Source organism: Ammodytes marinus (assembly GCF_949987685.1).
Source record: "Ammodytes marinus genome assembly, chromosome: 22".
NCBI lineage: Eukaryota > Metazoa > Chordata > Actinopteri > Uranoscopiformes > Ammodytidae > Ammodytes > Ammodytes marinus.
Window position 1 is genome coordinate 2,253,802 of NC_137226.1, and position 25,000 is coordinate 2,278,801.

The window sequence follows — 25,000 nt, forward strand, 5'->3', positions numbered from 1 at the left end:
AGCTTGTTACCAGCAGGCTACTAGCTTCCTCTGGCCTGCTGACCTCCACCAGCCCTGTCTTCTGGCGTAATCATGCGCCTTCTCAGTAAATCTCCATTTGCCCTCTGGACTTTGCTTTTCATCATCCTGCTGCAAGCGCAGGCTCATTCTACTGGGCCTACTAATGTGCACTCAGTCAAGCCTGCTATTCTGCCCCAGGGTAGTTGCACACAGGACTTTCACCTGTTGCACAGAGATGTCCCTTCTCACTGGATCACTAAGTTTGTTGGACTTCCTACTATGCGGGTAACTCATCTTACTCCACTTTACTCACTCATGTTTCTTGATCAATTGTTTGTCCCTCTCCCATTGATTATGAATAATATATCTGGCACATGTAAACAACATCACTGCTCTGGTACTATTCTCAAGCGCATGTTAATCATTCTCATGCTTTTCATCTCTGGCAATGTACATCCTAATCCAGGACCTTCTGTAGTTATAGATACTCCTACTGTTCTTAACCTGACAATTTCTGAACCTCCTGTTATGCCCACTGCATCTAACTTGACTTTTGAAAACTTCTGTGAAAGTACATCCTTAGGTTTCCTACATGTTAACATTCGTAGTCTACTTAGGCATTTTGATGTTCTGAAAACCTGGGTACATACTGTTAACACAGATATCCTAGCCATCTCTGAATCCTGGTTGAAAAAAAGTACCACCGACATGGAAATCTCAATTCCAGGCTACAATGTTTTTCGTCAGGACAGATCCTCTAGAGCAGGTGGTGTAGCCATGTATGTTAAAGATCATATTAACTGCACTGTTGCTCTATCCAAGTCTGTTCCCAAGCAATTTGAATTATTGGTGCTCAAGCTACAACTGTCTTTACGCTTCACCCTCTCTGTTGCTGTTTGCTACAGAAAACCTGATGCCCCTGCTGACACACTAACAACTCTCAGTCAGCTTTTGGTCCCATTTATCTCATCTGAATTCATCCTTATGGGTGATTTGAACTGGAATATGCTAAACCCCCCTGCTACTGTTACTCAACAATTTGATGCTTTAAACCTCACTCAACTCATAACTGAAATCACTCGACACAACCCTAGATCTCCCTCATCCTCTACACTGATCGACATTATTCTTACAAATAATCCTTCTAGCTACCGTTCTGGGGTTTTCAGCGATAGCTTGGCCGACCATTGTGCCATTGCTTGCGTTCGCTCTGGTTTTTCAGTCAAACGCCCCCCAGTAATTGTATCCAAGCGCTGTGTGAAGAAGCTTGACATGCAGGCCTTTCTCAATGACACTGCTGCCGCAGACTGGGAGAGACTCAACTTATTCACCACTATTGAGGACGCTTGGTCTTACTTTAAGAACACTTTCAGCCTTATTATTAATAAACACGCCCCACTGAAAAGATACCGGATTAAGAATCGCCTTAGCCCTTGGTTTTCTCATGACTTGGCAGAACTTGTTCGTCGAAAAAATTATCTTTGGCGAAAAGCTCGAACCTCTAAGTCTCCAGCTGATTGGCTTGCCTTCAGGCAATGCAGGAACAAATCCACCCAGGCCATCAGGTCAGCCAAAATCTCTTACTTTAAGGATAAGCTGACAACGTGTGGTACTGATGCAAGGAAGTTTTGGACCACAGTTAAGTCCATGGAAAACAAACTCTCTTCTCCAAGCTTACCTGCATCCATGGTTTTTGATAAGGTTGTCATTACCGACAAGTGTCGCATGGTTTCTCTCTTTAATCAATACTTTGTAAACTCCACTCTAGCTTTCACTTCTGCTGACCCACCACTCACTTTGCCCTCCCCCTCCATCACCACTAGCTTTTCCTTTAAACCATTCTCATTTTCTGAGGTTCGGGATGAACTTTCCCGATTGGACCCAAATAAGTCTGCTGGCTTTGATGGGTTGGACCCAAAGTTTCTCAAAGCCGCCGCTCATCTTATTGCTGACCCAATCACAAGGTTATTCAACCTGTCCGTTCATCTCTCCACATTCCCTTCTGATTGGAAATCAGCTTTGATATTTCCCCTCTTTAAGGGTGGCTCTAGCGCCGACCCCAATTGCTACCGGCCTATTTCCATCTTGCCATGCTTGGCTAAAGTATTAGAGAAGCTGGTCCTCAAACAACTGAATTTTTTTCTTACCACAAATCACATTTTGTCTGATCTTCAATCTGGGTTTCGTTCTGGCCATGGATGCATCACAGCCACACTTAAGGTCCTTGACGACATCATTACTGACTTGGACAACAAGCAGGTCTGTATTGCCAGCTTTATAGACCTAGCCAAGGCATTTGATTCAGTTGATCACATGACCCTTTTGAGTAGGCTCTCTAGCATTGGTTTATCCCCCACCTGTTGCAACTGGTTTGCCAGCTACCTGACTAACAGAATCCAACAGGTCAAGACAGAGAACATTCTGTCGGAGCCACTAGTTATTACTAAAGGGGTGCCTCAGGGATCAATCTTGGGGCCTATGCTCTTTTCCATCTATATTAACGATGTGGCCAAGGCTGCAGGCAGCTCCAGCATCCACCTTTATGCTGATGACACTATCCTGTACGCATCTGGCCCTTCTCTCTGCTCCGCAGCCTCCACTCTTCAGGACAGTCTCACTTCTATTGAGCACTCTTTCCACAACCTCCATCTACGGCTCAACTCTAAAAAGACAAAATGCATACTTTTCGATCGGAAAAACAACACTTCCAGCCCACCCAAGATCCTTTGCGCTGACAACTCCGAACTGGAGTTTGTCAAGTCCTACAAATACCTAGGGCTTTGGCTGGACTCTTCCCTTTCATTCTCCGTCCATATCAACAATATTCAGACTAAAGTGAAAGCCAGATTGGCCTTTCTCTTCCGGAACAAAGCATCCTTCACACGCTCTGCTAAACTTACACTTGTAAAAATGACCATCCTGCCCATCCTTGACTATGGTGATACAATCTATAAAATGGCTTCAAAAACAGCGCTACACAAACTGGACGTTCTTCACCATTCAGCTATCCGCTTTGCCACCAATGCTCCCTTTCATACACACCACTGCGAACTTTTCAAACTGGTGGACTGGCCCTCCCTCCAAACCCGCCGACTCCGACATTGGCTCCAGTTTATTTATAAGACACTCCTGGGCAAGACCCCGTCTTACCTTTCCTCCCTTCTCCACCTCTCCAGAAGCACTTACCGCACAAGATCATCTGAGCTTATCAAACTCAGTAACCCACTCACCAGGACTACCTTCGGCCGAAACTCCTTTCATTTTGCAGCAGCTTTTGACTGGAACAACATTCAAGACACCCTCAAACTTACAGCGTTTACTTCACAGTCTGCCTTCAAGCAGAAACTTAACATTGTTTTAGTAGACCCCCCCTGCTCCTGTTGATTCCAGTGTTTCTCACTTGCATACACCCTTCACACACAATATATCATTGACACATCTTAATTTTTATTTTTTATTTTTTTTTTTTTTTTTCACACGCATCCGCTCGCATACACATGCTCGCACGCACACACGCATACATTCGTTTAATTTTTGTGTTGTTTCTTATTTATTACACCCTGTCCAGACCTCTACGCCCGTCCCGACTAGTTTTTAGTGCTTTAGTGTTTTCTATTTTGTTACTGTACATAGGCTGTGCATTTGTACATCCGTTTTATATTTGTCTAAGTGAGTCATGCTTGTGTATTTGTTATTTATACCTTTACTCCTAGTGGGGCCTCTTGGACCAGATCAATATTGTAAATAAGAAACTGTTCTTAATGTTTTATCTGGAAAAATAAAGGTTAAATAAAAAAAAAAAAATAAACTTTCCCAGCCTCTGTCTCCTAGTGATGAGAGGTTGCTATGGGAACAGCAGCCATGGAGACACCATCTCTCTCTTTATCTGAATGAAAAGAGAGAGGACTTAAACGTTGGAGGAACAAAGACGTTTGAATGACAAGCCCATGTTCATTTCCACGGCTGGCTCTCCACACACACATGCACACACACACACACACACACACACACACACACACACACACACACACACACAGTCCCCCCCCCCCCACACACACACACACACACACACACACACAGTCCCCCCCCCCCACACACACACACACACACACACACACACACACACACAGTCCCCCCCCCCCTCACTATATCTCTGTCTGTGTATCAGAAGGAGAGTGTGTGGAGGCCGTAGCGAGGTTTGACTACGCGGGGCGGTCGGGCAGAGAGCTGTCCTTTAAGAAGGGCGCCACGCTGCAGCTGATCCAGCGCGCCTCACAGGACTGGTGGGAGGGACGCATCAACGGCAGCCGCGGCCTGGTGCCCCACCAGTACATACTGGTCAAGGAGAGGTGAGTGTGTGTGTGAGTGTGTTGGAGGGGGGGGGGGGGGGGGGGGGGGGTGAGTGTGTGTGTGAGTGTGTGTGTGAGTGTGAGTGTGTTGGAGGGGTGTGTGTGTGTGGGGGGGGGGGGGGGTGAGTGTGTGTGTGTGTGTGGGGGGGGTGTGTGTGTGTGTGTGTGTGTGTGTGTGAGGGGGGGTGAGGGGGGGTGAGTGAGTGAGTGTATTTGAGGGGTGTGTGTGTGTTTTTTTTGGGGGGGGGGTGAGTGAGTGTGTGTGTGTGTGTGTGTGTGTGTGTGTGTGTGTGTGTGTGAGGGGGGGTGAGTGAGTGAGTGAGTGAGTGAGTGAGTGTGTTTGAGGGGTGTGTGTGTGTGGGGGGGGGGGGGTGAGTGAGTGAGTGAGTGAGTGAGTGTGTGTGTGTGTGTGTGTGTGTGAGGGGGGGTGAGTGAGTGAGTGAGTGAGTGAGTGAGTGAGTGAGTGAGTGAGTGAGTGAGTGAGTGAGTGAGTGAGTGAGTGAGTGAGTGCACCCCATCAATACACACTGGTCAAGGAGAGGTGTGTGTGGGGTGTGTGTGAGTGAGTGAGTGAGTGACTGAGTGACTGAGTGACTGAGTGAGCGTCCGATCAATACACACTGGTCAAGGAGAGGTGTGTGTGTGTTTGTGGGAGTGGTGTGTGGGGCTGTTTCCCTTTTCACGTGTAATTTTTATTATATTAAAAAAATATATTTATTTAATTTAAATGTTTTATTTCTGTTCATAATTTCCATTCGCTTTTCTAATGTGTAATTTTAACTTGATGTATTTTAAAGGTGCAGTGTGTAATATGACATCATCAAGAAAGTTCTACAAAGTTCTAGAATGCAACACTCCCTGGGTAACCCCAACCCTTTAGAACAATAACAGAAGCTACAGTGGCCTTCAAGGACAAGAACAATTCTACATTTTAAACAATGCACCTGATGACATTCCAACTATGACACTTTCAAGATGGCGGCACTAGGCCTTGGTCCAAAATATGCAGAAATATGGACATATATGAGACCCTTTCTAAGGGAAAAAATAATAATTCAAAAAAAAATTTCAGCTATTATGCACTAAATTAAATGTACTTATGGATATTATAATTACTTTCTACAAAATCTGCTAGGAAATAAAACCCAAAATTCTACACACTGCAGCTTTAATCTTGCTCCTGTAAAGCACTTTGAGTGGCCTTGTGTCTGAAATGGTGCTATAGAAATAAACTTGCCCTGCTTCTGCTTTGCTTATACTTCCTCAAAGTGAGCAAGTGTGCAAAGTGATAGTCATGAACTTTATACTTATGTAAATGCATTATAGTTAAAGGAATACTTCACCCATACGGAACCAGCATTCTATCATTATAAAATCACTATTATAATATAATGAATGAGGTTTTTCTTCCCTCAGTCTTCCCTCAGTCTTCCCTTGGCCCAGCTGTCCTGTTAATCCTAACCCTTACTGTGATGTCACAAGAAGGAAACTGTAGGGTTAGACAGTGAGACAATAAAACACTCTTTCTGCCTTTTCTCAGGCTAGGATGATCCGATTTCATTTTTTTTTTGCACATTTATACTTCATAGGATCTCAGAGTTCAATACACCTTCATATTCCAACCGGTGAAGTAGACCTTTAATGGGTTTCTGGTCATAAACAAACAAATGATATTGATTGGTTTATTTTGACCGTGCAGCCTGAACTCAAATCCTTGTATTCTCGTTAACACATTGATCCGTTGACTAATTGATTAATTGATTAGTTGGTCACATGATCTCAGGCCTCGTTGATTGGACGAGAGGGGACTTTACTCTAACCGCACACTATCGATCAGTTCATTGATAATTGGTGTGTGTGTGTGTGTGTGTGTGTGTGTTGGTCCAGCTCTCCATTCCTACACAGTAATTAAAAGTGTGTGTGTGTGTGTGTGTGTGTGTGTGTGTGTGTGTGTGTGTGTGTGTGTGTGTGTACTCTGTCTGTGTGCTTGCTTGGTGTGCGTGTGTGTGTGTGTGTCCATCTGTCTGTCTGTCTGCATGTGCATGTTCTCTGCATGTGTGTGTGTGTGCGTACGTGCTCTGTGTGTGTGCGTACGTGCTCTGTGTGTGTGTGTGTCTGCATGTGCGTGCTCTCTGTGTGTACGTCTGTGTGTGTGTGTGTGTGTGTGTGTGTGTGCGTACGTGCTCTGTGTGTGTGTGTGTGCGTACGTGCTCTGTGTGTGTGTGTGTGTTTTAGGGCTGAGACCATGTCTGACACAGTGAGTCAGAAGGCAGACAGCGACGGTGGCAGCAGCAGCACTGATGACAAACGCTCCCGCAGCGAACTGAGCTCTCCAACAGACATACGGCCCATAGAGAGCTTTACCAGGTCTGTCATGTAAGGAAACACACACACACACACACACACACACAGACACACACACACACACACACAGACACACACACACACACACACACACACACAGACACACACAGAGACACACAGACAGACACACAGACACACAAACACACACACAGACACACAAACACACAGAGCAGACACACATGCACACACACAAGAAAACACACACACACACACACACACAGACAGACAGACAGACAGACAGACAGAGACACACAGACAGACACACAAACACACATGCACACACACACACACACACACAAAGCAAACGCACGCAAACACACATACTCAAGACACACACACTCACTCACACACACACTCACTCCTTCACTCACTCACTCACTCACTCCTTCACTCACTCACTCACTCACTCACTCACTCACTCACTCACTCACTCCTTCACTCACTCACTCACTCACTCCTTCACTCACTCACTCACTCACTCACTCACTCACTCACTCACTCACTCACTCACTCACATACAGGTGCATCTAAAAAAGAATGTAATTCCATGGAAAAGATTCATTATACACACTGAAAAGTCTGTTTATTCTAGATTAATTTCACTTCATGTGTAAGAAATCTAGAATATATGAAAGGGGAAAAATATTAACCTTTCCTTGATATTCTACTTCTTTAGATGTACCTGTACACACACACACACTCACACTCACACACACACACACATACACACACACACACACCAGAGACCGAGACCTTCACTAGGTCTGTGATGTATAAAACGCCCATTAACACACACACACACACACACACACACACACACACACTCACACTCACACACACACACACACAGCTTGTTCTCTCACATCTAAAAATACCTGTGAACTTCATCAGACTGTCAGCAACACGGCACGGCGGCTTCTCTTGTGACTCACTCTCAGTTTATAATCTAAGTCTGCTGGAAAAACACAAGTTTGCTGGACGTGCAGATATACAGTGCTAAAAAACAATATATTAATTATTTCCCCCACGCCTCTGGAACAGCCTTCCCCCGGACATTAGAAATATGGACTCACCTCTCACCTTCAAATCCCACTTTAAAACACATTTATTTAGGCAGGCATACTCACCCATGGACTGAAAATCTGCTGCAAGCTCTGTGCTTTTTAAACTTGTTTAAATTGTGTTTTTGCCTTGTTTTATGCTTGTTAGGCGACCTTGAGTGCCCTGAAAGGCGCCATATAAAACCTTTCTAAATGCCTCGTACCTTCGACCGAATCACAGCAGCGCTGATATAGAGCGACAACATTGCTCCCTCTCATGTGATATTGCTTCATAATGCCTTTGTCATGGGTATATACGCCCACACCCAGGAACAACAGCTGGCGTAGTAAAAACACTACCGCTTCTGTCCAAAGGGGGGCGCTAGAATGAACACAAACTGAAAGTTCCTCGATGCACCTTTTAACAGGACATTTAAAAAATGTGGATATTAGTTAAATAGAAGTATATATTTTGTATAAAGCACAAATCCTACAAAGCGAGCAGACACACACAGACACACACACACACACACACACACACACACACACACACACACACACACACACACACACACAGAGAGAGAGACACACACACACACTAATGTTATTTTCTCTTGTCAGTCACAGGAGGAAGAGGACCGAGGGATTGTTTCGGCGTAATCTGGGCCGCTCCAACGACAGCCACTGTAGCCACGGTAACAGTTCCCCCCCGGTTACCGGACACTTCAGTCCCCGGGAACTGTTGCTAGGACGCGGCGGCGGGCAGGGCATGATGACACCCCCCCTAGACAGGTGAGAATACTCAAAATATTACTTATTTGTTCAAGACTTTTCTCTCTCTCTCTCTCTCTCTCCCTCTCTCTCTCTCGCCCTTTGTCTCTCTCTGTCTTGCTATGTCTCTCTCTCTCTCTGTCTCTCTCTCCCTCTCACTTTCTCTCTCTCTCTCCCTCTATCTCGCCCTTTGTCTCTCTCTGTCTTGCTATGTCTCTCTTTCTCTCTCTCTCCCTCTTACTTTCTCTCTCTCTCGCTCTCCCTCTCTTTGTCTCTCTCTGTCTTGCTATGTCTCTCTCTCTCTCCCTCTCTCTCTCCCTCCCTCCCTCCCCTTTTTTTTATTTATTAAGAATTGAATCAGCTAAAGAAATTAGCTAATTCAACGTGACATTTTTTTTTTTGCTCTGTCAGTTTCGGCATGATGACTCCGCCCCTTGACAACAGCAGCCCCGAGCGACGGCGCCGTTCCGCTGCGGGCGCGGTTACCGTTACCATGACGGTGAGCCGCCATGACTCACTGAGGCGGGCGGAAGACACGCCCCTCAGACGGTCCTGCTCCGGCTTCAACGAATCACATCGCAGCAGAGGGATGGACCCGGACACACTGGCACAGGTTTATATACACAGAGAGAGATGGATGGATGGATGGATGGATGGATGGATGGATGGATGGATGGATGGATGGATGGATGGATGGATGGATAGATAGATAGATAGATAGATAGATAGATAGATAGATAGATAGATAGACAGATAGATAGATAGACAGACAGACAGACAGACAGACAGACAGACAGACAGACAGACAGACAGACAGACAGATAGATAGATAGATAGATAGATAGATAGATAGAAACACAGACACACACACACACACACACACACACACTGGCACAGGTACACAGCAAATTCGTGAGTGTTAATTTAACACCCAGGGTGTCAAATTTAACACCAGCAAAGTGTCTATATGTGTCCACACTCAACAGTGTTAAAGTAACACTTTTAAAAATGTTAAACAGGTAACACTCATTTTTTGTTAATCTAACACTTCTCATTGTTAAAATTGAAAAATCTACTTACTTTCTCAAAGTTATCTTCCAATGTCAGCTCCAGATATGAAAGAAAATGGCGGTTGGTATGGTAAAAATGGTAAATGGACTTGTATAGCGCTATATCTCCGTTTATCACAGACTCAAAGCACTTTACATTGTTTTTTGTACACATTCACCCAGTCACACACACATTCATACACCGATAGCAGCAGCTACCACGCAGGGTAGGTTTAGCACTAGGGTGCTAAGCTAACTAAGCTAACTATCGGGAGCAATTTGGGGTTCAGTGTCTTGCCCAGGGACACTTCGACATGTGGCGGGGAGACGGGGGATCGAACCTCCGACCCTGCACACCAGAGGCGAACGCCCTACCCACTTCGCCACTGCCGCCCCAAAGAGAAGGAGAATGATTTGTAGGCGTGGCTAGTATCTACGTCATGACCAAATTTAACGACGATGTAAACAACACCCAGATTTGACAACTTAATCTTCTCAAAAAAATTACAAGCAGTGTCATTTTGTCCCCCAGCGGTGTTAATACAACACCAACACTCTATATTTAACACCAACACCCACCATTTAACACCGACGTATTTGCTGTGTACAGACTGACACACACAAAATAAAAAATAATGATAATTAAGAAAAAAAACAAGTTAAAAAAAAATGCATAGAATTTTTTTTTAAACACAATATAACATTTAAAAAATCGTATTACCTCAAGAGGAGAAAAAGTATTATTATACAATTAAAATATTAATGAGCTTCCCCTCCCTCTCTCTCTCTCTCTCTCTCTCTCTCTCTCTCTCTCTCCCCCCTGCCCCCCCCCCCTCTCTAGAACATAGAGGAGACAGTCACCGTAGCTCTGGGCGAGTTGCGTCAGTTGGATCGGTCCGGTTGCAGCCGTCCCGCCCCAGACGTCGTCCTGGACACGCTGGACCAAGTCAAGAACATGTCCTCCAATTCCTCCACCACTACGGGCTTCTCCTCCGAATCCCCTAGCCCGCACAGCACCCCTAGCACCCCGGGCACGCCAGGCACACCGGGCACCCCTGGAACACCCAGTCCTATGAGCCCTTTAAGCCCAATGAGTCCACTTCCGGGACCCCCTCCGAGACCATCCAACCCTTCCCCACAAGATGCGCTAGGCTCGTTCAAGCCCGTGGTAGCTGCTCGAGTAGGGGTCCCGCTGAGGCCGCCGGCGCTAAGGCCTAAACCTGTGGTGCCACCTAAGAGTAACACCCCACCCTTACCCCCACCTCCGCCCCTGGACAAATCCTGCACCATGTAAAGTAAAGCCAGGTTGAAAACGTTATGGTTAAAGGGGGAGTAAGTGATTTTGGAATTTGATTGTTGTGAAAAAAAAATAATAATACTTTTTTTGGGAGAAATTGGTGGATATGGTGGATTTGGTCATGATCCACCGAGATATGTAAGTACTGTGTGTGTGATGGGTAAAAATACTGGGGTTGATACACAGCCTAGGCTCTGTAAACTGGTGTGTAAACAAGGGTTAGGGTTAAGGTATGTAACCAAAGGTGGCCCACTGTAGATAGCGAATTTAAAAGAGCCAACATTTAAAAAAAAGATTTTAAGTAAAGATTTATTCAAAGGCTATGGTGACAATTAACTTACAACTTCTAAGCTGTGAAAAGGAAAGAGAAGCATAATGGCCAGTTAAAGGTGCAGTCAGTGATTCTGGAGAACGCTTGTTGTCAAAATCACTTTCTGTCAAAAAAAATCAGTGAATATCTCCTCATGATCCGCTTACCTGTCAGTACTGTGTGTGCGCTGGAAAAAAAAAAGCCAGTGTTATTACACAGCCTAGGCTCTGTAAACGGGCCTTTCACTAGGTACAATGTGCCCCTTTGTTTACATACACTTTCTTTACATACCAGTTAACAGAGCCTAAACTGTGCATTTAAAACATCAGATTATCTTTCTGCACACACACACACACACACACACACACACACACACACACACACACACACACACACGCACACACACACACACACACACACAGTACAGACAGGTAGTGAATCATGACGAAATATTCACTGATTTTTTTCACAACAAAGGTGATTTTAACCACAAACATTCTCAAGAATCACTGACTACACCTTTAATTTTTAAAAGGCCAAAATCAGGCCTAACCCGGGGCCATAAACTAGGGGCCAGAATAAGAAGGAGATCAGGGTTACTAGTGTGTATAATCATAACATTATGAGGGTATAGTAGAAATGGTAGGAATCAAGACGAAAAAGGGTTTTAAATGTAGTAATAATAAACTAAATATATATATGACATGAAAATGACCTTTTATGATATAATATGCCATGATATTTACGTGTTGTCAAAGGTTGGTTATGTAACTCTCTTGGTGTGTTAGGAGTTTACTTTCTCCATTGTATCGAAAAAGCATTTATCAAAAAGGTTTTTTTAAAAGCTAAAAAGAAAAACTGCTTGAGGGAAACGAGAGACACAGGGGGGGGGAGGGGGGGGGGGACATGGGAAATATGGGAATTGTAGTCCAGCTGCGAAGTAATGAAAAAAAAATTGTAGTTTCAGTGACGTGAATGTTGGCTGTACTGTAAAGGAAATAGGGATGAAGAGATAGATGAACGAGCCTGTTGCCAAGATACGGGAGAGATTAAGGGGTCAAGGGAGAGAGAGGAATGGAAGGAGGAAGTTGTTGTTTTTATTATGCAGTTTCAAAATAAAAGTCGAAATGTGGGAAAAAAAAAGTTTAATTAAATTTGATGAATTAAGTTGAATTTTTGAGAAATAACTCAACATTTTAAGGTGGGAAAGATGTTGACAGATTCGAACTACAGCATCAATTAACTCAATAACATCTGGTTTCAGTAAAAATTAGGTCGTAGCAAAGATATATGATCATTTTTGTTTTAATACAATTTCGCTTACGAGTAATTGACACCGCCGTCTTGAACTTTCAAGTTTAATTTTGAAATTTCTATTTTATTTACGATTTTTTTTCGACATTTAATTTTTTCAACAAACTTTATTTAAACGTATTTCTCAACATTTCGATTGTAATTGTCGATAATTTGACTTTTTCCATAAAATGGTTTTTTCGACATTATTTCTCGACATTTCCATTTTTTTTTCTCAAAGAAGCCTATATATTGAAAAACAAAACCTCCTTCTCTTTCCCTTGTCCCTAATCCTCTTCGGTACATCAGAGGCTGCTGTATTCTTAAAAAAAAAACAAAAAAAAAACATTAAAAAAAAATTGTATCTGTAACTAAAGGACCTACTACTAAGAGACAATGTTTGGAAAGACGGACGAAGACATTTCAAACAAACGCTGTCTTGTGTGTCTTTATAAATTCATTTTTTTTAAATATGTTTTCAAGCTGCTACGCTCACTTACACCTCAAAACCACAAAAAAAAATCGCCTCTTGAGGTATTCAGTGACACCAAACTCACTATTAAAAAGCCAACGTCCTAATCCTATAACGCTATTCCTTCAATGAATGTTATTCCAAGCTGTGTTCGGAAAGCACTACTGACGTCCTACTCATACTAAAAGCCAAACTAATGTCCTACTCATACTAAAAGCCAAACTAATGTCCTACTCATACTAAAAGCCATACTTACGTCCTACTCATACTCATTTTAACGTCAATTTGAGTATGTTGTGGTTGTGTATGCCAGTTTGGGTAGGCGAGAAATGCCCGGATGAGTACTTATACTTCCAGGAAGATTTTGTGAATGGATCGATAGGTCACTTTTCCTACTCAACACAAGCCCCACAATGCATTGCGTCTTTTCAAACAACACAGAAGTTTTTTTTTTTTTTTTTTTTTATTCTTTATTGCTTCTGTATACTTCAGTGTAAACGGTCCGACGAACCTCGCATACACAATGGATGGTTAAGTAGACAGTATGTAGTATGTACATGTTGAGTATGTAGGAGGGAGGACGTTAGTAGGGCTTTTAGTATGTAGTATGTACATGTTGAGTATGTAGGAGGGAGGACGTTAGTAGGGCTTTTAGTATGTAGTATGTACATGTTGAGTATGTAGGAGGGAGGACGTTAGTAGGGCTTTTAGTATGTAGTATGTACATGTTGAGTATGTAGGAGGGAGGACGTTAGTAGGGCTTTTCAAACACAGCCAATGTGTTAAAAATACTGACTGTTCGGCCATCTTTGAATGTTCGGTGCGTTGCGGATAGCGACTCGCTAAAGCCTTCTCGTGTTTTTATCTCCCAAACAGGGTCTGATGGTTGAGTTGGTGCAAGTACGGAAGCCCTAAACGGACAAAAAAAAAATCATACGTTTTTATTTTGTGTATTTTCCTGGAAAAAGATTAGAAATTTTGTGAATTTTTTCGTCATTAAGAGATAACTGAGCACGTTTCCTTTTGTTACTCATAATATTATACGCCGTTATCTTGAGATCATGTGAAAAAAAAAACGTGCCAAAAAATGCGTATTTAAGACCTGTACATAGTATTTTTTATTTTTTTTTATAAAATAAATTAAAAAAGGATGTATCTAAAATCTGATCTGTAAAAGGTTAGAACACTAATATGTTATAAAAATTAAATTAAGATTTTAACTCTGGCTTTATCCAACAAAATACTTAAATTTTTTGGCTTTTAAAGAGATGGAAATTCACTCATAATTAGTAAGATATTGCATATTTATTAAAACATTTAAAGCTGGGGTATGTGATTTCTGATTGGTCAAAGTTAACATGAGCTGTACACTTTGACCAATCAGAGCGAGGCTCCGATTCTCTGTTCTTATTGGCTGTGGGGACTGTCCATTCACTTTGGCACGACTTTGTTGGTGTAGAGCGTGTCAGGGAGGGACCATAGGGGAGGGACCAAAGAGAACAAGTGGAGCGGTTGAGGTATTTGGATTCAAATCTCTATCCCAACTGCCATTTTCTCCCCGAATCCAAATCCTCCACCCCAGCTTTAAGGAAAAAAAATTGCAACACAAAAAATAATTGTTTTAATGTCTGTATTCAACTGGCAAAGTTTAATAATGATATCTCGAGAAAAAACTAAATCTTGTAATCTCGTGCTAAGTAAATTAACATGTGATCTTGAGTTACCTTTACGGCATTTAATATTTAATGTATTTTTAATGTGTGATTGTATGTCCTTTTAGGGCTTCCGTAGGGGAGGGAGCTTGGACAGAACTTTTTTCTGGGACGGGTGGTGGTGGATGTATGATTTTGTTCTTGTTGTTCGTGTGTGTATGTGTGTTAGTGTGAGTGTGTGTGTGTGTGTGTGTGTCCTGCTTGCCTGCCCTTGTTCGGCTTCCTTGTAAGTACAGAAGCACTAGAATAGTGAAATAGATGATAGATAATTCATGCCTGCTGCCTTGAGTGCCCCGACACGCAAGTGCAAGTTGAAACGTTTGTGCGATTGCAAAAAGAAAAAGAAAAAAGCATGCCACTTTCTTTCTGTGTGTGTGTGTGTGTGTGTGTGTGTGTGTGTGTGTGTGTGTGTGTGTGTGTGTGTGTGTGTGTGTGTGTGTGTGTGTGTGTGTGTGTGTGTGTGTGTGTGTGTGTGTGTGTGTGTGTGTGTGTAGTCACTGAAGTCACTAGTTAACCTTAATTTCACAATAAGCTAACAGGGTGGGGCTCTTGTCTGTAAAATTGCCCAAAAAATTAATTATAACAACACTTGAACAGCACACTGAATGTGGCCTCCGACCGGGCTGATGTGTGTGTGTGTGGTGATTTAAAATGGGGCGTGTGTGTGTGTGTGTGTGTGTGTACATGTACATGTACGGCTATTCTTGTGAGGACATTCATTGACATAATGCATTCCCTAGCCCCTTACTCTAACCCTTACCATCAACACTCAACACTAATTGCCTAACCCCAACCCTAACATAAAACCTAGTGTTAACCCTCAAACAGCTCCTTTAAAGGCCTGTCCCAAAGTGAGAACCGGACAAAATGTCCTCACTTTCCAAAAATGTCCTCACTCTTAAGGTCTAAAACTCAAATTGGTCCTCACAAAAATAGTTCTACAAGTACACAAACGTACGTGTGTGTGTGTGTGTGTGTGTGTGTGTGTGTGTGTGTGTGTGTGTGTGTATGTGAAAGTGCCTTTTTTTTAGATCCTTGTCTTTTTGGGGGGGGTAAGGGGGGTGTCCACTCACGCATGTCCTGAAACGAAGAGCAGCAGCACTCTGGATAAAATAATCATAAAAAGTGTTTAGTAGATTTTACTGAATTATGAATTCTCTAGCGTTAAGCGATTTAACCCATTGTGACATTGCACTTTGATGTATAGGATTGTGTAACTTTGGCATGTAAAGCCCCTATCTCACTGGGCTGCGACTGTTTGCGACAAGTTGGAGACTGCATTCGCAAACAAGTCTCTAAACTGTCTCCAAACGTTCGCGGGGGGGGGGGGGGGTCTCAATTTCCTCTCATGAGTCACAGAGCCTCGCAGTCCTGTCGCTTGAATTTTGAACATGTTCAAAAAAAAGTGTGCGACAAATCTAGTCTCAAAATAGTCTCAGAGTGGTCGCATGTGTCCCAAACGCGTCGCAAACCCTTCTCAATTTAGTTTCCGCGAGTCAGAAAGTGCGAGAAATGTGAGACAACTTTGCAAGGGTTTGGCGACATATGAAACTAAATTGCGACTGATTTGAGACAAAAATGAGACTGACATTCCGTTCGTGCGACGCTCGCCAGACGTTCGCGAGACATAAATGCGACCTCCCGGCAAAGTTTTGGCCAGGACATTCGCAAACGTGTCGTGAGGAACCAACTCAGTGAGATTGCAAGGGAAAATTGTCGCAAAATTCGCACATTTTCTCGCAATTTTGTGTCTCCAACTTGTCGCACACTGTCGCAGCCCAGTGAGATAGGGGCTTAAGCATCATCATAAAACATGGTGGTGCCATTTTAAAATTTAAAGATTTAAAACATTTTAAAAATGGAGGAATTACTTTGAATGTGTTTCATCATAACGGTTGGAAATGTTTTTTGATTTTATTTTTATTATTTTTTTTGTCTGTATAAGTGTAAGTTGCTGTGTTTGACAAACGGAGCTTCCCTAACGACGAGCTCATACTATAGCCAAATGGATTGTATCAACGTGTTGTAATTTATAATATAAATAAATAAATACATCTGAAATAAATTAGAATTCAAAGTCATACAACTGAGTCAACCTTTTTGTTATGTGTGTGTGTGTGTGTGTGTGTGTGTGTGTGTGTGTGTGTGTATAAACAGTTTTTGTGTTCTCGGTAATGTAACTTAAAGCTACAGTATGTAACTTCTGTCTAACCCCTTTAGGAAATTCTGAGTAATAAGAACAACACTCTATGTCGGTGCATCTACATGAGGTAAGCCTTCACACATGGATTTTATACCTTCTGCTGTACGTCCAGGTTTTTTCTTCTTAGCAGTAGAATCAACAACTGAAACATTTCTTGGGATTTTTCTGAGCTCCTGTACCAGTGTCAGGGGAGGAGGGGGGAGGGGGGGGGGGGGGGCAACAGTTTGTAAACGCTGCCATACTGAGAAATACAGAGAGAGTTTTGTGGAGCTGATAGGCTTAATCAACTTTATGTCAACTCGTTTGGCGATGGCTTGAATGTAACCGACATGCATTCATACGAAAAAGTTACGCACTATAGCTTTAATGTGTACCCCACCAACATTTATTGTTAAGGACACGAGTCAGCAGCATCTCAAAACTTTATTTAAACTGTCCCAATCACAGAAAATTAAGCAAAACACATGGTAAATGGTAAATGGACTTGACTTATATAGCGCCTTCTAGCCGATTTTCTCAGCCCCAAAGCGCTTTACATAGAAACCATGATTGATGCAAATTTATTAAACTCATAAATCAATACATTTTAAATAAACAAACACTTTCAGGCACCGTGGAAGTCAAATAAATTCACATCAAATTCACATCATCATCTTTGGTCTCTTGACTGGAACATTATTTGACAGAAATACACAGTAAAGTAAAAGTTGGACCACGGAAAAATCTTCTAAAGGAAAATGTAGAATAGATAGGTGTCTGTCTGTCTGTCTGTCTGTCTGTCTGTCATACCTTTGAACCATGTTTGTTTGAGTGTGTGTGTGTGTGTGTGCCTGCCTGTCTCCCTCCCTCCCTCCCTCCCTCTCTCCCTCCCTGCCTGTCTCTCTCCCTCCCTCCCTCCCTGCCTGCCTGCCTCCCTGCCTGTCTCTCTCCCTCCCTCCCTCCCTCCCTCCCTGCCTGTCTCCCTCCCTCCCTCCCTCCCTCCCTGCCTGTCTCTCTCCCTCCCTCCCTGTCTGTCTGTCTCCCTCTCATCCCTTCGAGCCAGGCTTGAGTGTGCTAAAGGGCTTAGAGTTCCTCAGAGAGCTTGTCTGTCTGTCTGTCTGTCTGTCTGTCTGCCTGTCTGTCTCCCTCCCTCCCTCTCTCTCTCCCTCCCTCCCTCCCTCCCTGCCTGTCTCTCTCCCTCCCTCCCTCCCTCCCTCCCTGTCTGTCATCCCTTAGACCCAGGCTTGAGCGTACTAAAGGGCTTAGAGTTCCTCAGAGAGCTTGTCTGTCTGTCTGTCTGTCTGTCTGTCTGTCTGTCTGTCTGTCTGTCTGTCTGTCTGTCTGTCTGTCTGCCTGCCTGCCTGCCTGTCTCCCTCCCTCCCTCCCTGCCTGTCTCCCTCCCTCCCTCCCTCCCTCCCTCATCCCTTAGAGCCAGGCTTGAGCGTGCTAAAGGGTTTAGAGTTCCTCAGAGAGCTAGATATCTCCTGTAGAAAGGCTGAGATGTGCAGATCCTTCTCTGACTTCCGTCCGTCCAGAATCACCACCAGAGTGAAGTGGGGCTCGGGCCGCGTCAGGTAGTACGTGCTCTGCACTTTGTCATCGTAGAAATGGACCACCTTAAAACATAGACATGGAACATTAGAAATATATACAGGGTGTAGGGAGAGACAGGGAGGGGGAAAGAGGGGATTATTTTTTATTTAAATATGTTTTTTTGCGAATGTGCTATGTGAATTTGCAATAAAAACAATGGTTATACTTTACACTAAGGGTACATTAAAGGTGCTCCGAGGAACTTTCAGTTTGTGGTAATTCTTGCTCCCCATTTGGATAAAAAGCGGTAGTGTTTTTACCACGCCAGCTGTTGTTCCTGGGTGAGCGTATACCCCATGACAAAGGCTTTAAGAAAAACTATATAAAAATAGCATTCTTTGCACTGATGGTCTCATTTGCTGTTACATATAATTTATGATCATCAGAGTAAAAATGAGACTGTTTTCAGAAATATTTCAAAGTTCCTCGTAGCATCTTTTACATTTAGTCAATGCTTGGTTAAGCATTTACTAACAATTAATTAATGTGCCCTTATTGTGAAGTGTAACCAAAAAAAATTGTTCCCATAAAAAAATTAAAAAACAATATATATCTAAAATATCCCCTACCTTGTCTAAAGTGTTGAGCTCGGCTGCGTGGTCTCCCATCATCATGATAACATTGGGCCAGTGAGTCAGTGGCCTTTCGCCCGACGGCAGTGACACTATAGCTGGGAACTGCTCCACTCCTTTGGGCGCCTCCCTGTACGAATGCGGGTGATGGTAGCCGTGCCCTTGAAAGCTTTCCGAGCCACGATTATCGAACACCAGCGATACATTGCTGGCGTCGTGTTTGCGTATGAACGAGGAGATTTTCCCGTGGTAGTCCGGGGTCGTTCGGGTTGTCAGCGCTTTCATATCGGTCGGAACTGTCTGCCGGCTTAGCGCTTCGTGGAAATAGAAGCTGAATTTGGCCAGTAGCGAGGCTTGAAAGCGCTGAAGCCAGAGGTACAGGTGAGGGGGTTGTGCGGCCTTTTGCGACTGCCCGCCGAAGAGGTGTTTGCGGGTTTCTTTCTGCCGTTGGAAGAGCTGGCCCCACGCCGTTAGCTTAGCGTTGGCCTCGTGTAAGCTGAGCAGAGCGGGGAGGAAATGCCACTCGGACACCTGGGACTGGCAGCGCAGCAACTGGCTCACTACGTCTACCTGAGAAAAGAAAAAGAAATTGAAATTTGAAGATTTCATTCATTTAAAATAGGAACAGTGCATTTTGATGAACATTTAAAGGTGCACTGTGTAACTTTGGATGTGTCAGAGAATTAAAAAATGTTTAAGGTATATTCTGATAAACTTTCCTCACAGGAAAATGTGATCCCTGGAACACTGTTTGAAGTTAGAAAGCTTCCTGAAAAGCTACTGTTTCACTGTTGTTGTTGTTGTTGTTGTTGTTGTTGTTGTTGTTGTTGTTTACAGCAGCAGGGCCCACAGTTTGGTTTACAAACATATTCTAGGTTCCAGGTTCCTCAAAATTACTTAGTTTTGATTTATGATGGTGCTGATATACTCTGTATTGCACAATTCATTATTAATAATAATAATAATAATAATAATAATAATAATAATAATAATAATAATAATAATAATAATAATAATAATAATAATAATATGCACACACCTCTGTCTGGAAGCCTTCCTCTACACGGCCCAGGATTGGATGGTGGAACCTGAGAGAGAAGGAGAGAGGAGGACAGGGGGAAGAGTTAAAACGTAACACAGAGGTGGGTGTTGAGTCACCCTGCGTTCCAAATCACATACTTTTTCTTTTTAGTTCACTACATACTAAAGTACAGAACATTATTAGGGCCATGGGAGAGAAAAAAAATCAGAAAAAATCAGATAAGGAAGATTTTTTTTCATTATGTCGAGAAATGTCAAGAATAAAGACGAATACTCCAAAATGCTATTGGAGTTAAGGGAGATTTATGAATTTTCAGCATACTACAATTGACGAGCATGTGTTGGGACGTTCTAAATCTTTTTTTTCTGGCATACTAAATAGTAGGGAAGTATGGGGATTGGAACACAGGGCAAATTTATCCATTTACTGTCATGAAACAGTGCCTCTGTCAGCTCATGCTATGGGTCCTGTTTATCCTAGATTGTGAGACCTCTGTCTAGGTTATATAATCATCTATAATACAAAACTTTTTATATAAATTATATTTCATAGGTTGCGTTCCGAATCGCATACTCTTTCTTTTTTGTATTCTACATACTACATCCGACGATAAAAATAATCTAGTTAGGATGCAGTAGGCATACTATTGGGACATACTTTACTCTCTTATTTCATCATAACATTGCGCCTTGATCTTGCCTCTTGCTTTTATATCCGTCGCATCCCTGTTTGTTTTCATATGGAGGCTTCGTCGATGTGACGTCACTTCACGTGCGCACTGGATTGTGGGTCAGAATCGCCCAAATAGGATGCAGTTTTCAACACTAACAATCTTGGCCGCATGAAGTAGGACATCCGGGTACTTCTAACCATCCTAAATCTGGCCACAAGAATCGGGACATCCTAAATCTTTTTTCTACATACTATATAGTAGAAAGTATGCGATTCGGAATGCAACCATATTCTCAAGGGGAATTAAAATGTTCTGCCATAGAAGGAGCGAGGGGTAAAACAGCAACACAAGCAAGAAAACAAATATGCACGCTGCTGGGCTGGCCTCATTTTGTCACATTGAAATGCTAAGAATACATTTTCCTTTAGGGTGAGACACTGCATGCAATATAGGACATTATATTTTGGTACTTATGAATGGATTGTTTTTTAGAGGGATGCAAATGGTACGCATAATTAGTTATATATTGCCGAATTTGTAATTTTTTTTCAACATGGCTGAAAAAAAATTGTATACAAAAAAGAATTGTTTTAATGTAAGTAATCAACTGGCAAAGTTTCACAATGATATATATATACGCAGGTGAATGTTTTTTCCCTGCAGTGTCTCTCTCTCACTCACACACACACACACACACACACACACACACACACACACACACACACACACACACACACACACACACACACACACACACACACACACACACACACACACACTATTTTGGGAGCGTACTGTATATTTCTCCAGATGAGAACACATCACCTTCACCCTTCAGTGCACGGTGAGAGCAGTGATGTGTGATTGTGTGATTGTGTGTGTGTGTGTGTGTGTGTGTGTGTGTGTGTGTGTGTGTGTGTGTGTGTGTGTGTGTGTGTGTGTGTGTGTGTGTGTGTGTGTGTGTGTGTGTGTGTGTGTGTGTGTGTGTGTGTGTGTGTGTGTGTGTGTGTTGAGCTGTGAACTTGCTGCAGTTCGACCGTGAAGTTTTTATGTTCCTGCTACATTTTTCAGGACACATTTTTTCGCTGACGTTTTCTCTGGGGAGAAAGTTGCAAAACCTGCGTTCGCTGGATTAAGCTCAATGTTATTTTTCCTCCTTTCTAACCCCAATACGTCACTCTCTCTCTCTCTCTCTCTCACACACACAGACACACACACACACACACACACACACACACACACACACACACACACACACACACACAGACACACACACGCACACACACACTTTTTCCGCACTAATTAATTTGTGTTCAAGTAGAATCCAGGCCAAAGCAAGTACAACACGTTCAAAGCCTTTGTTTACGTTAAAGTAGTGATACCATATTATTCTTATTTAACTGTTCTTACAACTGATTATCTTCCATTCTAACAATGTATTTCTTATAACCCAACTATAAGACTAACTATCTATCTATCTATCTATCTATCTATCTATCTATCTATCTATCTATCTATCTATCTATCTATCTATCTATCTATCTATCTATCCAGTAACTTCAGATGTTGAACCAACATAGTGATGTATAAAGGACAATATTTTTCCCTTTAGAAATTAAAGGTGGAGTCAGTGATTCTGGAGAACGCTTGTTGTCAAAATCACTTTGTCAAAATCAGTGAATGTCTCCAAAAAGTGTAAAATTCTCCAGAATCACTGACTCCACCTTTAGCTACTTGACCAAATGTATTTTCTACCAGTTCAAACCAGGTCTTACTTTGTGTTTATACTCTTGTGTGAGGCCAGTGAATGCATATTTTCGTAGAGGTCTGCGGTCTCCATGCATCTATCTATCTTTCTATCTATCTATCTATCTATCTATCTATCTATCTATCTATCTATCTATCTATCTATCTATCTATCTATCTATCTATCTATCTATCTATCTATCTATCTATCTATCTATCTATCTATCTATCTATCTATCCAGATGTTGAACCAACATAGTGAAATTAAAGGTGAAGTCAGTGATTATTTACTTTCAGCCAGGTCTTACTTTGTGCTGTATTTGCTCATGGTAGCCTCCAGTGTGGTCAGCAGTTCCTCTGAGTTTATACTCTTGTGTGAGGCCAGTGAATGCATCTTTTCGTAGAGGTCTGCGGTCTCCATGCGCGCCTGTGTGAAGTGGCAGAGCTGCTCTGATAGGTGGCACAGCAGGTCCTCCAGGTAGGAGGCGGGGTTTGGCTGTGAGTGACGGGACGTAGTCATGACGACTTTCCTCAGCTCGTTGTACAGGGAAGTGTAGAGAGATCGGATGGAATCTTTACGGCTGAAGAACGACTGGCCGCCTAAACGGAGAGAGAGGGGGAGGGGGGGATAGACAGGCAGACAGACAGACAGACAGACAGACAGACAGAGAGGGAGAGATAGAAGGAGGGAGAGAGAGATAGGGGAGAGAGAGAGAGGGAGAGAGAGAAAGAGGGAGAGAGAGAAAGAGAGAGAGACACACACACACACACACAGAGGGAGATAGAGGAAGGGAGAGAGAGATAAGGGGAGAGAGAGGGAGAGAGAGAGTGAGAGAGAGAGAAAAAACAAATCTTTATTAGAAATGATAGAAATATCCATTCGACTTTGAATCAGAATATTTTAAAGCAATCTGCGCATTTCCAAAAATTGCACAGCACACACCTCTCTTTTTATAATATTTTCATAACTGTTTTTTAAGCAACTAATAATTTTTAATTTTATATTTCTATTCTTTTTTTATAACTTATTCTACATCTCTTTTTGTAATTGTTTTTAAAATAATAATCGCAAATATATCTCTTATCATATATACTATTCTTGTTTTGTACATTGCATATTTACATATTTGACTTTATTTTTAATATGTTCTCAATGTGTATGTTTATTGCACTATTACAACTTAACTTACAATATACATGTATGGGTATTTATAATGTAATATAAATAGTTTATAGTATATATATATATGATTGTTTATTATATATATGTATATGTGTGTGTGTATGTATGTATGTGTATATATATATATATATATGCACAAAATGATTCGGTACTCATGTATATATGCATTATTATAGCTTTTTATTATACTGACATGCTAATAACATAATCTATCCAAGCAAAATTGATCTGTTAAGGGGTAGGACTAGATAAGTTTTTTACTTCCTCCTACCCCCTTTCGAGCACGTCTGTTTTTCTTTTTTTTATTTTTTTTATTCTATTTCTTTGTTTTGCTTTTGTTTGTTTGTTATTTATTCATCTATTTTTTTATTGCATGTTCGAAATAAAGACAATCAATCAATCAATCAATCATGGAAATGTAAAATCATGAAATCACAACATGACAAATCCCTTGTACATGAACCTTTTTCTTCATGTGCTACATCGCCATCTGGTGTTGGAAATAAGTCACTGTTCGTTTGCGACGTTACAATCAGAATACAGTTTTGTTAATACCAAACATGTTTTCATCATAAAGGGAAATTGGTTTATACACCTGCATTTACATTATTTAATTATTGACCTTTCCTTAATTGACCCAAGAATATCTGGTGATGGTATGAACTAACTACATTGTCTTAGTTATAACCTATATTAACCCGTAGTTAACCTGGATTATTAACCCATAATAACTTGTATTTATTAACATATCTTTTGACCCAGGAAGGTGAGGTGGTGGTAGGCGTTCTCTGCTTTTTCCCGGAGTCTATATAACCAACATTAACCTAAATTAACTTGTATATAGGCCTTATATTAATCCATAAGAACCCATACTAACGTGCTATATTCCCGCATTAATTTACCTATCTTTTGCCCCAGGAAGGTGAGGTGGTGGTAGGCTTTCTCGGCCGCGGCCAGGTGCCCCAGGGCGGCTAGCAGCGAGGCCCACATCGGCCCTGCGCTCCGGCTGCTGTTGTCTTTCTCCTTCTCCACATAGTCCCTCGCCCGGTCGAAGCTAAACATCCCCAACTGCGTGAAGAAACTCTCCAATATGGCGACCTCTCTGGGGACTGGCCTCAACTCCTCTACCTCCGTCATGATTCGTTATGAATTCACACACACTTTACACACTGATATTAATAGTAATATGTTAGGAATGTTTACTTAAAATGGCGATAATGTTGAAAATAAGTGGGTTGGAAGCTAGGTGGCTAACCCTGCGACGCCATGTTGGCTGCACTTGGGGATGTAAATACTACGGCAAGTCAAGAGGGACAAATTAAAAACGTTAAGCGAAGTTGCAGTGGCGATAG

At 42.3% G+C, this 25,000-nt stretch overlaps 2 protein-coding genes across 2 annotated transcripts in view; one reads left to right on the forward strand and one right to left on the reverse strand.

Annotated features, from left to right (window-relative positions):
• The window catches only part of LOC307268402 (SLIT-ROBO Rho GTPase-activating protein 1-like), a gene marked incomplete at both ends in the record, with an annotated part of 56,873 nt that extends 46,006 nt beyond the window's left edge, over nucleotides 1-10,867 (forward strand). The window contains 5 exons of the mRNA XM_080051020.1: nucleotides 4,169-4,349; nucleotides 6,585-6,716; nucleotides 8,375-8,545; nucleotides 8,972-9,137; nucleotides 10,415-10,867. Of these exons, the coding sequence (XP_079907146.1) occupies nucleotides 4,169-4,349; nucleotides 6,585-6,716; nucleotides 8,375-8,545; nucleotides 8,972-9,137; nucleotides 10,415-10,867 (1,103 nt within the window). The remainder of the gene's footprint in view (nucleotides 1-4,168; nucleotides 4,350-6,584; nucleotides 6,717-8,374; nucleotides 8,546-8,971; nucleotides 9,138-10,414) is intronic.
• A 7,390-nt stretch (nucleotides 10,868-18,257) lies between these two features.
• kics2 (KICSTOR subunit 2) lies at nucleotides 18,258-24,911 on the reverse strand (the record flags this gene model as incomplete). Its single annotated transcript, XM_080051225.1, has 5 exons — nucleotides 24,551-24,911; nucleotides 22,774-23,065; nucleotides 20,044-20,092; nucleotides 19,002-19,574; nucleotides 18,258-18,455 (listed from the first exon to the last, which is right to left on the reverse strand). The coding sequence occupies exons 1-5, from the start codon at nucleotides 24,783-24,785 to the stop codon at nucleotides 18,258-18,260; spliced, it is 1,347 nt and encodes a 448-aa protein (XP_079907351.1). The 5' UTR covers nucleotides 24,786-24,911.
• Between the last annotated feature and the right edge of the window lie 89 nt (nucleotides 24,912-25,000).